The sequence below is a fragment of the Haliaeetus albicilla genome, chromosome 9, assembly GCF_947461875.1.
Source record: "Haliaeetus albicilla chromosome 9, bHalAlb1.1, whole genome shotgun sequence".
In the NCBI taxonomy this organism is placed as follows: Eukaryota; Metazoa; Chordata; class Aves; order Accipitriformes; family Accipitridae; genus Haliaeetus; species Haliaeetus albicilla.
Genome location: NC_091491.1, coordinates 7,048,270 through 7,062,973, shown reverse-complemented (window position 1 = coordinate 7,062,973; position 14,704 = coordinate 7,048,270). Strand labels below are relative to the sequence as shown.

The following is a 14,704-nucleotide window of genomic DNA, read 5'->3' as shown; positions in this document are numbered from 1 at the left end:
GCATTTTCACCTGACCCAAGGCCAGCTGTATCTCTAAGAAAAAGCAAAAGAAATCACCAGTTGGTTTTCAAATATTTTACTCGCCTTAACTCTGAGCAAACTCATCGGCTTACACAGCAGCGATCAAAACAGCCCTTCCTCGGCTGCCAGGGTCAGCAAAATGGCCTTGCAGGTGTTCTCGAAGAGGGCAGCTCTGTTCTGCGCCTCTCCCTTCTTCACCCAGTGTCGGTAGGTCCTGAAGGCGCAGGCATCGATCAGCTTGCGGATGGGCTTCAGGGCGTACGGGTCCCGCACCACCAGCTCCCTGGTGACCGACTTGACCAGCCGGTACTGGTAGTAAATACGGACTGACGCCAGGACGGTCAGGCAGATCACCTGCAGCACGGGGGGAACAGGCTGGAATTTGTGGCCAGTTCTACAATGGGACCGGATTGGCCCCAACGCATTCCACGTGGCTGCTATCCATGTAGAGGAGTTGGGAGGGAGCCCAGCTCCTGGCACAGGTATTTACTCCCATGTGAGCAGTACAGGCTTTTTCCAAGTGTGCCCTTAAGGTCAGAACTGCAGGTCAGTCCTAAATGTGTCACCTAATGCCACTTCAGGTACCTTTGCACTGCCCTAATGGCTGGCTATAGGGAAGGGAAAGGAAAGGATTCCTCTGTTTTTATCAACTTGTGCATCATTTGATGCACCCATGTGATGTCAGCCTCATCAATTTCCCCTTAAAACTGATCTTTTTCAATGTCTTTTTTCAGGGGGGGAGGAGGCAGGTTTTTCCCTCCTCTTACTTAATTCTCTTTTGTGAAAAAGCCCTTAGGAAGTACCAGAAAGTAAGCACAATAGTGCTTGGAGAAGGGTCTCCACCCAGGCTGCAGCATCCTGCCAAAGCCCAGGTCCATCAGCCTTGCTGAACTCCCAGTTTCTCCCAGCTCAGCTGGAAAACCCATCCCACCACTTAGCTCCTGCAGCTCCCAGGCTCAGGGTCAGGGTGCTGTGACACCCCCATACCCAACCTCACCTTGAATTTCCGGAAGGGGCTGAAGTGCCGGACCTCCTCCACGTCGTACTGCTGGAAGAAGGGATGGGCCAGCGCCTCACCGGCCGTGTACCGCTGCCGCGGGTCCACCACCAGGAACCGGGAGATCTGCACAAGGGCACCGGATCAACCCAGGGTGTCCCAGGTGTTTGCAAAACTCCCCTCCAAAAGGCTTTCCCATCCCCAAGCACCTACCAGGTCCTTGACGGTGTCCGAGCGGTCGTCCCACTCTGGGGAGCCGAACTGGTAGTCCCCGTTCATGATCATCCGCAGCATCAGCATCTGCTTGCGGTGCCAGAAGGGAGGCGAGCCAGCCAGCAAGGTGTACATGATCACCCCGGTGCTCCACCTGCGAGCAGCCCAGCCAGACCCTCCAGCCTCGGGTGGCACCCCAGGGGCACCCGGCCGGATCTGCGCCCCAAGGGTGGCTTGGTGCCTCCCCCCAAGCGGGACATGCTGAGCTACGTGTGGTTTTGCCTCCCTGGAAACCAGGAGGAAATGGCCCTGCATGATGTCTAATGAGGGAGGCTGAGCTCACTGCTGAGGCTCATTAGCCCTGATGGGTAATAGGGAGCAGGGGCTGCCCTGCTGTTGGGTAGGGGTTTGGGGTTTTTGAGTTCAGTTGATAGGGAGCTGCTCCTCTAGATGCTGCAGGAGGAAGCCAAGTTGGAGGTATTTGCTTTTCTTGTTTTTTTCTTGGGGTTTTTAGGGGAGGGAGAGGATGTGGGAGGATGGGACATGGTGGTGCCAGCAAGGCTGGATGCTCTGGGGCTGTCTCAGCTCAGGCTGTGGTATGCAAAGTGTCCTGGCATGGGAGTTAACAGAGGTATTTAAACTGAAAAGGGGCTGAAATGCCCCAGTGTGTTTCAAGTGGTTGGTTACAGCTCTGACCACTGCAGACCTGAGTCTGAAACCACCAGAGATGGTGGCAAAATCCCTGCAGGGCTCTGACAGGCTTTCCTGAGCTGGCTACTCTCTCAGGGGCTGCCTCAAGTTCATGTCTTGCTATGGGGTGTGTTTAAAAAGTCCCGTGTCTTGAAGCCCAGCCTGAGTTGATTTTTATGAACAGAAAGTGTTGCTTTCCCTCCTCCATAACAAGGCAAAGTGGGGAGATGGGCTCGTCCCCAGGCAGCTTCTCCCCCAGCTCTGTGCCAGAGCCCCCTGGTCACCAGGACAACCCCTCGCAGCCCCTGAGGTTGTCTTTTGGTGCATCATTTAATTCCGTCTGAACACTCAAATGGGTGTCCATCTGCACAACTCTTGCTGTGCCTTCAACCATGCATGTTTTGGGAGCAGCCCAAGGGGTGAGGCGGGAAAGCAGGAGTTTCACTCACATATCAACCTCCTTCCCGTAGCCTTGGTGCTCGTCATCCATGGAGCACTGCAGGATCTCTGGAGCCAGGTAGCCAGGCGTGCCGCAGATCTCTGTGAAGACAGGGCAGAGTATCCCCCTGAGACACCCGGGAGGGTTTGTGCCATCCCCACCACCCCTGAGCAGTCAATGAGGGGGGCCTGGATTCCAGGTGGGGTCTTTGCAGTGACGGTGCTCGCCCGGAGTAACTGCAACTCATGTGCATCTCACTGGTGACCTTCCTTGGTGAATTACAGTGGCTAAAAAGTGAGCGAAGAGAACACTGGGGATGCTGGTGGGAGGGGATGCCTGTTGTTGGATATGTGGCTCTTTGCAGGGTGGGAGTTGGGAAAAGACCTTAAAGTTAAGCAGTAAATGGATGGGGTAGTGAGCATCAACTGGAGGAGAGAAGAAGTGGAAAGAATAGGACGGTTTTCCTAACGGGCAGCAACTCTGTCATGGCAAGGAGTGTGGTGTGGAGGCCATGCGCAAGTAGAAGGGCACCCCAAGCCAATAGGCACCCATTTGCACCCACAGCAGTGAGACTGGGCCAAAGGAGACAGTGGTGTTAGAGAGACTCCACCAACTTGCCACGGGCCAGCCTAGCATCACCCCCGCCTCGCCGTGCTCCTACCTTTGAGCTTCTCATTCTCGTGCAGCTGGCAGGAAAAGCCAAAGTCCGTCAGCTTAATGTTCATGTCGTCGTCCAGGAGGATGTTCTCCGGCTTCAGGTCCCGGTGGACGATGTTGATGGAGTGGAGGTACTGGATCACTTCCAACAGTGCACGCATGATCTTCCTGGGGATGGGTGACAGCATTTCTCCTAGCCCGAACGCCCACCAGCACCACGTTCCCAGGGAAAGGGATGGGGACAGGGACCGTGCAGCTCAGCCCCTATGTCTAAGCACAGGGGCTTAGCCCAGGGTGCTATTTTGCCTGTGGGTGCCATGCTGGCTGCGAGGTCATCCTTTGAACCCACGCTCTGCTTTTGTAACATGATTTTCAGCCATCTGCACCTGGCTTTACCTGGTTTCCTTCTCGCTCAAGGTGACTTTCTCAGTGAGGTAGTCAAAGAGCTCCCCTCTCTTCATCCTGCACATGGGAGGAAAAACGGAGGCAGGCAGTGGCTGAGCTGCAACAGCACACTGGCCCCGAGCCCCTGGAGAGGATCGCCTGGGGGTCGCTGCCCCTTAACAGCCCAGGGCACACGTTGCACAAAATCACAAGCCAACTTGTTCATAAAGAGGGGTAAAAATGCGTTATATTGCTGCAAAACATCAGGCAAGAGGAGGAAAGGCTGTCCCCAGAGAGGGCAAGTTTCAGATGGGACAGGGACAGGGCTCTCCCTGTGCCATCCCCCTCTGCTGACGTCCATCGCGCTGCCCCAGCGTCAGGAGTCATGGCGTCATGTGCGCCCTGGTCCCGCTGGGCATATAAATAACCCGCAGGGATGCATGACAGCTCCCACCAAAGGTTAAGGGGAAACCTGAGCAGTGTTGAGCCGCTGACAGAGGGGAAACACTGCTGGTGGCAAGGCTGCAACAAGCTGGCTCACAGCAATTGAGGCTTGTTTATACCTTAAGCAAGAGCTGGTCATCCCCCCACTTTGCGCTGTTTGGGCCATAAAAAGCTGGGGCGAGTGTTGGCTAGTGGCCATCTGCAGAGCAGGAATAAGCTTGGGGAAATGGTGCTGGGGTGACAGGCAAGCTGGTACTTACAGGTCAAACACCAAGAAGAAGAAGGTGTTGGATTCATAGCTGTCCTTCAGCTGGACTGCAATAAAACACAGGGGCTGTGAGCACAGTGTATAGCATGTTCCTGTCCATTAATAGACTAAAAATTGCTGATCGAATTGCTAATTGAATTAATGAGGAGTTGATCTTCATTAGTGTTTTGGTTGGGAGACAGCCTGCGGCCCCATTGGCATGAGCGCGGAAGTAGAGCAAACGATGCTCTGAGCAGGCACCCTGCATCACGTTAGGATCTTCAGAAGTCTGACCCTCCAAGGATATCACCCCAAAAACCCTTCCTGGGGACACCCCGAAGAATAAATGGGGCAGAAAACCCCCCTGCCCTGATGCTCAGAGCCTGACTTACTGACATTGGGGTGGCCTGCGACTTTCCGGAGAATGTCGATCTCTTTGGCCGTGGCTTCTCGCAGTTCCTGCACCTCCTTGGGGGTTATGTTACCAGCTGTGATATCGATAATCTTCACGGCATATTCCTGCTGGGTTGTTTTGTGAATGCACCGACGGACAACACTGCTCACCCCCCTGCCAGGGACAACACAGACAAGATGAGGGTTTCCATTCCTCCCCATCTAGCCTGACTTCACAGCCGTGCCATTGGCATCTGGGCTGGTTGGTATTTTTGTGTATGAGTGGGTTTTGCTGTTACCCTGTCTTGGTGAGACAGAAGATTTTGAGCTGATGGAAAGTGCTGCTTCATGCTATTTTTAACCCCATGCTACTATGGGCCCTGTTCATATCAGATTCCCACGGGACGCTCTTCCTATCAGGTACTGGAGTAGGTGAAACAACAGTTTGCCGAAAACAAGCTTTACCTGCCCAAAACTTCCTTCGGCTCATATTTTTCATAAAACTCCTTGGATGAGCTCCAGTCTGGTAGTTCTTCTTCCTTGGTCATCTCTGGCTCCCGCCTGGCAGCACTCTGAGCTTGTCTGCCAGCGGAAAGGGGCTGCAAGGGGAAAAGAGCAAGGATGGGTGCTTGCTGCACCCAGGGCAGGAGCAGGGACCTGCCCCATCCCCAATCCCCCCAAGGCAAAAACATGGAGCTGGAGGAGATAGGAGGAGGAAGAGGAAGAGGATGATCCTGGACCACAGACCAAAGGGGATATTTTGCTGGTTGAGAAAAGCACAGCTTTGCCCTTGGGACCCCATGGGGATCCCATTAAGAGGAGAAATCCCACTGGATCCCCCACAGCCTGGCTGGGGCCAAGGCTTTGGGAAGCACTGCAGCACCTCAAAACCTTGTCCCTTCCTGCAGACCGCCCACACCAAGCTCTCAGGGCATCATCCTCCAGCTCCTACCAAGTGCCAAGGGCTATGCCAAGCTTCCCCTTGTTCCTCTCACCTGGGAAAGCAATTTAATGTTTTTTTTTAGAGACTCCCACCGGATTGCATGGGGAGAGCACTGGCGAGGGAGGCAGGGGGTGAGCTGCACCTTAAGCTCGCAAAGGCACACAGTAGCAAGGCAATGCTGGCACAGCAAGACCAAAGGTCCCTAGCAGCAAGAAACATCATCCCACGCTGACACCACCCAAAGACCCCTGCAAAGTACTGAAATCTGCCTTACCTTTTTTTTTCTTCTTTTTTTTCCTGATTATTTTTAAGACGACAAAGTTGTGCGGAACGGTTTGGCTGAGAACAAGGAAGAAAAAACAGTGTTTAAAGTGAAGGGAAAAGGACTAAAGAGGGAAAATGGGTGGCAAGGGTCAATGAAGCAGCTTGGGGGGCTCGGCAGGTCAGGATGCAGGCAGGGGACTGCGTGTCTGAGGAGAGCCAGCGCTGTGTGGGGTCAGGCAGGGCCGAGCCAGCCTGAGGACAGCAAGTGACCGAGCTTCCTCGGCCACACGCATACAGCTGCCAGCAGCCTCCAAAACTTCTGAAAGGCTTTTGTCCCATTTCTTTTTTCCTGTTTGGGTTTTTTTTTTTTTTTGGGGGGGGGGGGGGTATGTGCTGCCATTGCTGGAGTAGTATGACAGTATTTTGATAAAGGGGGGGGGGAATAATCACTAGTCCTGATCCCTAATTTTCACCGGTGTTTCCCTTTAAGCCCTGGGAACTGGATGTCCTCAGCTTGTTCTTGCACCCAGCATTGCTGAAATCCCAATTGTCCAGGTCCAGCTCCTCCACAAGCGTACATGGAGACCAAGCAGTTAGTGTGGAAAGCAGCTCTTATAAGCTTGTGCAGCAAAACTGTCACTTTAGAGCAACAGTTTGTTGCTGGGGGAGGGATAGCAGGTGGGCAGGAGAGCCCTGATACTGCAGGTTTTCCTTTGCCCTTCTCTCTGAGGTGGCAATAACTCTGCCAGAACCCTCCCAGGCAGGTTTGCATCTCTAAGTACATTTAAATCTTATTATCAAAGTGTATCTGTCCTGACCTGGTTATAAGGACTGATGCTGTGTTTTAGGTGTCTGCCCGCTGCTGCTGCTGGGAGGGATGTCTAATGAGGGCTGGAGCATTTCTAAACAGCCACGAGTTTGATTTAATTTATAAAATTTTAGCTGTTGGAAATATTGTGAGCAATGCCGAACCAAGTCAGGGCTGAAATTATAAATGAGAGGCAGGATCAGGGAGTAGGGAAAAAAAAATATCTCTGAGGTAGGGGAGAACCAAGAACTTTGTTGGGTGGTTTGTTTTTTTTTTTGAAGCTGAAAATCAAAGTCCTGGGGGTTGGTGTTGAAGGGCTGGAGGCTGGGGAGCATCTGCAGAGCGCTGCCAGGAGAAGCCCAGGGTCTGTGCACCTTCTTCTGGGAGGAAAGAGCCCAGGAGTTTGTTTAAAACCTCCTGCTATTATACAAGCAGCCGGTACAGAGCACTAACAGGGTAAGCCGGTTTTATTTTCAGAGCTGTAGGAGCTCCATGGGAGTGCAAGGGGGGGAAAAAAAAAGGGGGGTCGGGGGGGAAAAAGGGGGTCGGGACGAGGGGGAAGAAGTTTCTGTCTTGAAGCAGAGATGGAGGAATGCTAACGGAGCCGGCGCTGGACACTGCTACCCGGCGTACGCCCGGCCCGCTGCTGTGAAACAAGGCTTTAAATGTTTGCCTTGCTAAATATTCAATAACATGCAAACATTTATTGAGATCAATCAGGAAAGCCCAAGCTAAAGTCAGCTTTTAAGGCAGCACGGCAGTGCCCCCCCCCCCCCCCCGCCTCGCCCGGGCCCCCTGCCCCGCAGCAGCCCCCGCAGCCCCCCGGAGAACCCCAATTCCCCCCCCCCGAGGGTGTTTCTGCCCCAAAACCTCCCGCTTCGGCGAGGGCAAGCCAGCAAGGAGACGCTGCAGCCCGCGGGGAACCAGGCGTGCTTAGCAAATATGAGGAAAAAAATAATAATAATGCTTAAAGTAACACCGAAAGCAAGCTTTCTGAGGTAACTACCCCCCCCCCCGCCGGCTCTGCAACCCTCCCCGCCCCTAAAGCACCGTCTCCTGAAGCCGGTTTCCTTCCCAAAAAAACGGGTTTCCCGGCTGGACGCCGCGCCGCCGGCCTCACCTCGCTGCAGGCAGCCTGGGTCCAGCCAATCGCCCCCTCACACACACGGACGAACCACCACCCCCCCGCCGCCACAACGTCCCCCGGGCCTCGGGCGGGCGAAGGGCAGCGGCCGGGGTGGGCCCAAGGCCTGGGCGCCGCCGCCCGCTGCCCCCCTCAGGGCAGCCCGCCGCCGCCGAGCCAAAAATAAAGCGTTGGCAGGCGCGGGCGGCGTGTCGGGCCGCGGCTGGGAGGGAGGGAAGGGGCTCTGCGGCTGGGGGGGGGAGGCCGTCACCCGCCGCCCCCCGTCCTCTCCCCTCCTCGGGGAAGGGAGAGGAGCTGCCGGCCGCCGGCGAGGGGAGCGGAAGAGCGGCGGGGGTTCGGGGACTGCCTCCGGCGGGCCGCCGGCCTTAACCCTTCCCTGCGCGGGGCTGCGCGGCGTTTTAGGGATGTCTGCTGGAAAACGGGCACCAGCCCGGTGCGGGCGTTTCTGGCCCAAACTGGGTGGTGTTTGGGTTTTGGGGTTTTTTTTTTTCTTCTTTTCACCGGGACGGTGAAACACCTGGGAACTGGGAGGTGAGGTCGATCAGCAGAAGCGAAGGTTCTCGGGTCACCAGGAAGGGTAGTCGTGTCCTCGTCCCCCACGTCTGAGGTAACCCTTCCCCTTTTTGAATACCGATTTTATCTTTTCACTTCCAGGAACTGCAGATCAGAGGCGAAAGGCTTTGAGGAACAGGCAGAACAGCGTAAAAGCAGGTCAGGAAAAACAGGTCATGCTACGGAAGTATTTTTAACAGGAATCGCCCTTTTGGGTGCGAGGTTATTCGCACAGCTCCCCGGTCCTCCGGTCCTCCCTTCGCGGCGCAGGGCTTACAACACAGCTGAAGTGCAGGAGGCCGTTTCTCTCCGCAGGCTCCAGGGATTTTAGCAGGGCATGAGCTGGCTGCTCCCTCTGATGGAAAAACGGGGACCTGCACTTTGCATCCGTAAATACTTTTGTTAAATGGAGATTGATTTTTTATTTTTTTTTCCCTTCATGTTGCAGCAGGAGCTTTGTCACTTGCCCAAGGCCACACCACCCACAGGCAGCTGGGCCACCTTCTCATGTTTCGGTCCACGGCTCCTGCCACAAGATGGGGGAAGAAAAAACCTACAGCCTCGTCTTGTGTTACTGGAAACTGCGTGTCTGATGTAAGACTGTATGATCTTAGAAGCATACACCTGCTTGATAGCACATAGGCTTGCTCAGGTAATGGCCTACCACTGAGATCCTCTGAGCAGAAGGAAGATATTTCTCAGAATCTCCTGAATCTGAAGATAGAGCTTGTTTTTAAAAGTAGGATAGGATGCCCTTGGGGAACCAAGACCTGCTGCATGCACAGTAGTGTGGAGTCAGACACAGCCTGCCTTGTCACTACCTATTTCAGTCAGCAGAAGTTGCCTGTGGGGTTCAAATGCTGAAGTAGGAGATGTCTGGCAAGCACAGCTAACCGCTGAGCTACCAGCGGTGCTGAACTCCTGCAGCTCCAGCCCTTCAGGCACCATTGCTGGCAAGCAGGCAGAAGCCTGCCAAAATCAGGTCTCACCTGCTCACCCTTGAGACTGAACTCCCAAGCCCACTAAAGCAAGGAACTTCTAGAGAGAGAGAAGTTTATTTATACACCATAACACTTACATTCAACACAATCAGCAAACTGGTTAACCCAAATTAGCTCATTCCACTTTATTGTTCATTCTTCCATTTTGTGCTAAATTAATTTGCGGCTGTAAGTTGTATCACATCTGTAGCAGCTATGGCAGCAATCAAGCCACAGGGAGGACGACAACGTGGATCTATGAACTAACAACGTATCAGACAGCTTTAGACTTTATTACTGAGCTTTTTTTCATTCATAGGTCAGTTCTTGTAAGATGGTCTTCAGCAACCTTGTTCTGAAGGCTTAGGCTAAACCTGAAAGGTAAGAAGTTATCACAGTTAATTGCACGAAGTTTTGAATCCCTAAACGGCAGGTGGTCTTCCTTGCTATACATAAGGCAGACAGACGTACGTTTGGGTATTCCCTCTCCCCTCATCTGTTTGCTGGGGCACGTTGAACTGCAGACTCCAGCAGTGCGCACCCAGGCACCAGTGTTCCGCAGTCTCCTTTCTCCCAGGTCAGGATGGTTTGTCAGTTGTGCTAAACAGGCACTTGCTACAGGCCAGCAATGCTACGCTGATTCTCCAAGCATGCTGCCACCAGCCTCCTAAAGAGTTAGCTTCAATCCATGCACCAGCACAGAAGCTTCAGGAATTCATACTCTCTCCACCCCATCACCTCCAGCTACATGTACAAGACCAAAAGAGGAAGCCAAACAGAACAGCAACTTGCTTTAACTGACTTTGGTGTATGTGGTCTGTATCAATCCCCATTCTTTACCGTATGGATCGAAAAAACCAGGATATTCCCACGATAATTTTACTGATTAGCTCATTTAGTCTGATAGTACTGTTTACTTACCATTAGCAAACCTGCACTGCTTCAGTACTTCACTGAAGCCCTCGCACAGCTTGAGGTCAGTCTGGTTCTGCGCACACTCCAGGAATTGTTTCATTTCATACTGGCAAGGAGCAAACTGCGACTGCTGCTGCTGCTGGTAGGCAGGCTGAGCTGCCTGTGGCTCCTGAAATGGCAAACACCTCTGTAAGCACCCTTTCAACAGCTCCAGCCTATGGAGCCAATCCACCCCAAGCACTGCTTGCTGTGTGTTCCTTCCCTGCGTTTTAGTCAAAATGTTGTGTTACTTTTTAAATTGAAAACAAATAATGGGCTAAAGTACAAAATAAGTTTCCAGCAGCTGCATGACACATTCTGAACAGTTTTGTAAGTTACAAACACTTGGGTAACTTTAGATACACTCGGGTAACTCTGGATAGCATCTGGGCAAGGTAACAGCATTATTTTCATGTTTGCACAGCACAAAAATGTCTTTCAATAGATCTTACCATCACCAGACCTGGAACATTCAGAGGGGTACTACAGTAGGAAAAACGACACTAATACCCTACCACAAGCATGTATCACTCATGCATCCCTTTGAACTACTTTTAAGATACTCATGGTGATTGTGCTAGCTGTCTTGGAGACTGAGTCACTAAAGTTACCCCAGCTTTCCCAGCCACGATTTGTGTGGTCTTTATGTCTATAGCAATTACATCAGCCCACAATGTCCCAAGTTAACTGTGCCTCATCAGCTGGCATCCAGTTGGGCCCTCTCTTACCTGATAAGTAATATCAGGCCTCGCAGCTTCAGAGCCGCTTCCTCCACCAAATCCTCCTGTAAGCGCATGACCTATGGTATGGCCTACAGCAGAGCCTACAGCAACTCCGGCAGCGGTTGTAGCCATCTGTGCCATCAGACCAGGCTGCTTCGGTGCAGGAGCAGCCACAGCAGAAGCCGGTGCCGCTGCTGGGACAGGCGCCCGAGCAGCAGGCGCTGGTGATGCAGCTCTCATTTGTGGTGCCCGACTGCAAGGACATAAACAGCACATCATCACTCCAAACTCATACCGGGCAGAGGTTGCAATTCCTCCTTGTTACACCTTTCACGTTGATGTCAGGAACACAATGTTCTGGTGAGTGATTTATGTACAATAGGGTAAGGTTTACAGGCTGCTTTTTGGCTGTGTTTTAAAGACTGGCTGCACCCCCACAACCCAAAGAACTGCGCTATTTTTAGGGAAATGAGATAGAACCCAGAAGGGGCCGATTAAATAGGACCTTAATGCTCAGGCACTGGACGGCCAGGCCCCGCCGCCGAGCAAGCGCTGAGGAGATCCACTTCCATCCCCGCAAAGCGCCTAACCCCGCTCCGCTAACCGAGCTGAAAGCAGCCGGGCCACACACACCCCATCCCCATTCCCGTTAACCCCCATCCCGGTGCGCCACCCAACCTCGGAATGGCGGAAAGGCCTTTGCGGCCTGCGGCCTACACGGGGGCGGGGAAGAAGAAGAAAAGAAGGAGGAGGGAAGGGGCCCAGCGGCCCTCACCTGGCGGGGGGCGCCATGCGGGACGTGCGGCTCCGGCCGCCCCTCGGCATCGCGGCGGGGGAGACGAGGTTCGGGAGCTGAGATGAGCTGAGGAGAAGCGAGAGGACGCGGCCTCACACCGGCCGCCGCCTCTGAAGGTCACCCGACACCCGCCGCGCGCGCCTGCGTCACTGCCGTAACGCCGCGCGGGGGTGGGTGGGGTGGAGAGGGGAGGCGGGGCTCACGGCGGCCCCGCCCCCTCCGTCGCTCTCCTGAGGCGCTGCCCCGGAGCGGGAAACGGGTGTGTGAGGGAGGGATGGCGGCGGGTCCGGCTGTGAGAATAAAACACTTAAATCGCGTTTAAACGCGCGCCTGCCCTGTGAGAATCGCCGTCTCTGGAGAAGAGACTGCGATTGCTCTGCTCTGCGTGTGCTCTGGTGGCACACGTGTCCCCGTGAAGGAGCCTCCAAAAGCCCTTCAGCCTCTCACAGGATTGCTCAGTTTCCCCCAAAAGCCTGGGGTTTATCGCCAACCGCCCCAAAAAGGAGCGAGGGCACCCCCTGCCCCCCTCCGCCACATGCACAAGAGGGTCGGCACGGGCTGGTACGCACTTACTGGGTTTGCCTTTCAAAACGCCGTCCATATTTTGAGGGATGTCTTCTTAAAATTTATAGATTAATTAATTAATTAGTCACTGTATTAATTTTATACACAGCAGCTCTAACACGGGGTACGTCATGACAGCACCATGGTCACTGGTGGCGCCAGCAAGGCCTGACCCCCTCTCAGCTGTCCTTGTGGGTTGAAGGGTCTGCACACCTGAATCAGGGGTTGGAAGGTGGCTGCTTTTTGTTTTTAAAAAAAAAAAAAAAAAAAAAAGAAAAAAGGCTGGGAAGTTTGGAGGCAAGTGCTTGAAGATGGCTTGAAAAGTGGTACTGCATAGTCTAGGGACAGGAACACAATAAAAAAGCAAATGGAAGAGAATACATAAAAGTCAGGCCTTCTACTGTGTAGTCATGATACTGGATCTAGAGCTGTTACAGTAAAGTGAAGGAATGGCACAGCACTTACTTTGTTAAATAGAGGGAGTTTTTTAGACAAAGCACAAATGATTTCTGGAATATGCCATGAGTTGTTAGCCTTAGCAGAGTTTTAGGAAAGAATGAATCATTTAATAAGGAGAAAGACACAAGTTATGTCATATAACTTAGAATATAATTAAAATATAGTCCCTAGAGTTTACTACATAAGTCTCGATATACCAGAGGTAAAACTGTTCTGCCAAAATCTTTACTGACTCAGTTAATATAGCACACAAGTTGTTTGGTTTTATTCTTGATCTAAAACCCATTGAAAATAATGAAAAGAGTCCAGATGACTAACATACACAGGATTAGACCTAACGAGTTAATAAACTCTCAAATTAGGCTCAACAAAGTGACATTTCAAACAACTCCATTTGCCATTATAAGCAAGCACCTTGCTTTTTATCCTTAGAGTACCTATATACACATTCATCCCCAAAATGCGATTCCTGCCCTGCAACATTATCACTTCATCAGAAAGCCGTTGTCATGACAAAAAATTGCTTGTTCACAATTTCTTCAGTTGTGAGGGAGGTAGCTGTGTAAGACCAGTCATTTCAACATCTTGTATGTAAGGGAATGTCACTACTGTCTGATGACGGAAGCATGAATATTGTGAGTTTGTATAGCAATGGTAATCCAAAAGCAAGGCGTCGGTCAGAAAAGCAGTTGCTGTTAATGTCAAAATTATTAGGAGATAAATATAAACAATATATCAGGTTCAGAACAGCAGCATCCACACAAATTCAGGCTGCTGGCATTACTGCAGGAGTTTGTCTCTGCACACTTCTTCTCTCTGGTTCTTTTACTCTTGACCTCTCTCCATTTCGGCTGCTTCCTCAGCAGCTCTGGGTCTGGGGTTTTGTCAAACGCCTGTGAAGCATCATGAGTTTTGCACTCCAGAGAGACAGTAAGTAATTCACTTCAGATTGGGCACTTTCTCTCCTGCGGTTGGCCCGGTGAATAGCTCCCAGAGCAAGGCAGGATGGCTCAGAACCCGGCAGGGCAGGGCAGGGCAGAGCTCAGCCCCACTCCTCCATCCACTGCTGCCAGCCTGAGCGGTGCTTCCAGGGCCCAACATCCCATGGTGCCCATTTGGTTGGTAAAAAGAAAAGCTTGGACTAGACCTCATCATTTAAAGGCCAAGCTATAAACATATGAGATAGGGTGATTTCTTTTCCTGCAGCTTTAGTATATTTGTTATTTTTTTGGTTGCCCCTTCTATCTTGGTCATCTCTGCTTCTTTCCCGTTGTCCCTCTCCTCCTGTTCCCACTGATAGCAGAAGGCACAGCATAGAGAACAGGAGATTTTTAATTTAGTTTATACTCTAGCTAGAGTTCAAACCCCTCATTTCTTAATGAATGGTTTTCTCAACTCTTTTTAATTAATAGTTGTCAGTTTCCCTTTTTTGCTGGCAGAGGGATTCCTTCTTGTTGCTGAAGTCATTTTGCAACACATCTGTCTTTGAATTAGTTTTGTTTTGCAGAACAATGAAGGCACGGGTGGCATAACTGGCGGTATGAATGCTGCCATTGTGTTTTGTCTTCCTGCCTTCCTTGGGAAAACTCACAGAGCTTCGTTTTGTACTGACTCGCTCTTCCATCTGCTAATGCCTATCAATAATGTGCGTGCAAGGAAATGGGGAAGGGAAGGAGAAGAAATAGCCAGTGCTCAAAATAAAGCAATAATGGTGGTTATGGTGGGTGTTTACAGTAAGCAAAGATTGTTTCTTTTGAGCTACTAGATGACTTTTGTGTTGGTAGACCAGAGATGTTAGCTGGTTCCTAAACTACAGCTAGAGAGGTATTGGTGCTACTTTTGATAGAAACCAGAGACGTACAAAAGAAAGAAGATCCAGCCCTGATTGCCTTTGGTTGTATCTGTCTAATTCTGCCTAGTGCTATCGACTCTCAGGTCTGCCAGCTATATTTAGAGGTGTGATACGAATGTGATCCTAGATCTGGGAAACAGATGACGAATTCCCGTTGCTCAAGTGCAAAGCATATTTGTCC

General features: G+C 51.9%; 2 protein-coding genes and 1 long non-coding RNA gene across 3 annotated transcripts; 1 reads left to right on the top strand and 2 right to left on the bottom strand.

The window, feature by feature from the left end:
• Positions 1–60: 60 nt before the first annotated feature.
• PHKG1 (phosphorylase kinase catalytic subunit gamma 1) lies at positions 61–7,900 on the bottom strand. Its single transcript, XM_069791339.1, has 11 exons — positions 7,621–7,900; positions 5,704–5,767; positions 4,951–5,086; positions 4,485–4,660; positions 4,106–4,160; positions 3,414–3,479; positions 3,022–3,185; positions 2,371–2,461; positions 1,232–1,385; positions 1,019–1,144; positions 61–375 (listed from the first exon to the last, which is right to left on the bottom strand). Exons 3-11 carry the CDS (start codon positions 5,031–5,033, stop codon positions 124–126), a joined length of 1,167 nt encoding a protein of 388 aa, XP_069647440.1. The 5' UTR covers positions 5,034–5,086; positions 5,704–5,767; positions 7,621–7,900; the 3' UTR covers positions 61–123.
• Positions 6,690–9,402, top strand: LOC138686767 (uncharacterized). The gene is made up of 2 exons (XR_011326082.1): positions 6,690–6,956; positions 8,299–9,402. It is a non-coding gene; the product is annotated as an uncharacterized lncRNA (long non-coding RNA).
• Positions 9,298–11,801, bottom strand: CHCHD2 (coiled-coil-helix-coiled-coil-helix domain containing 2). The gene is made up of 4 exons (XM_069791345.1): positions 11,628–11,801; positions 10,859–11,105; positions 10,098–10,260; positions 9,298–9,550 (listed from the first exon to the last, which is right to left on the bottom strand). The coding sequence occupies exons 1-4, from the start codon at positions 11,675–11,677 to the stop codon at positions 9,540–9,542; spliced, it is 471 nt and encodes a 156-aa protein (XP_069647446.1). The 5' UTR covers positions 11,678–11,801; the 3' UTR covers positions 9,298–9,539.
• Between the last annotated feature and the right edge of the window lie 2,903 nt (positions 11,802–14,704).

Excerpts from the sequence above, each read along its gene's own strand:
- PHKG1 (XM_069791339.1), bottom strand. The coding sequence starts at position 5,033 with ATGACCAAGGAAGAAGAACTACCAGACTGGAGCTCATCCAAGGAGTTT. Across the intron at positions 3,480-4,105 it reads TTCTTCTTGGTGTTTGACCT|GATGAAGAGAGGGGAGCTCT; the intron begins GTAAGTACCAGC and ends TCCCATGTGCAG. Across the intron at positions 3,186-3,413 it reads TTGAGCGAGAAGGAAACCAG|GAAGATCATGCGTGCACTGT; the intron begins GTAAAGCCAGGT and ends ACCCATCCCCAG.
- CHCHD2 (XM_069791345.1), bottom strand. The coding sequence starts at position 11,677 with ATGCCGAGGGGCGGCCGGAGCCGCACGTCCCGCATGGCGCCCCCCGCC. Across the intron at positions 11,106-11,627 it reads CGCATGGCGCCCCCCGCCAG|TCGGGCACCACAAATGAGAG; the intron begins GTGAGGGCCGCT and ends ATGTCCTTGCAG. Across the intron at positions 10,261-10,858 it reads GGCCTGATATTACTTATCAG|GAGCCACAGGCAGCTCAGCC; the intron begins GTAAGAGAGGGC and ends TTGCCATTTCAG.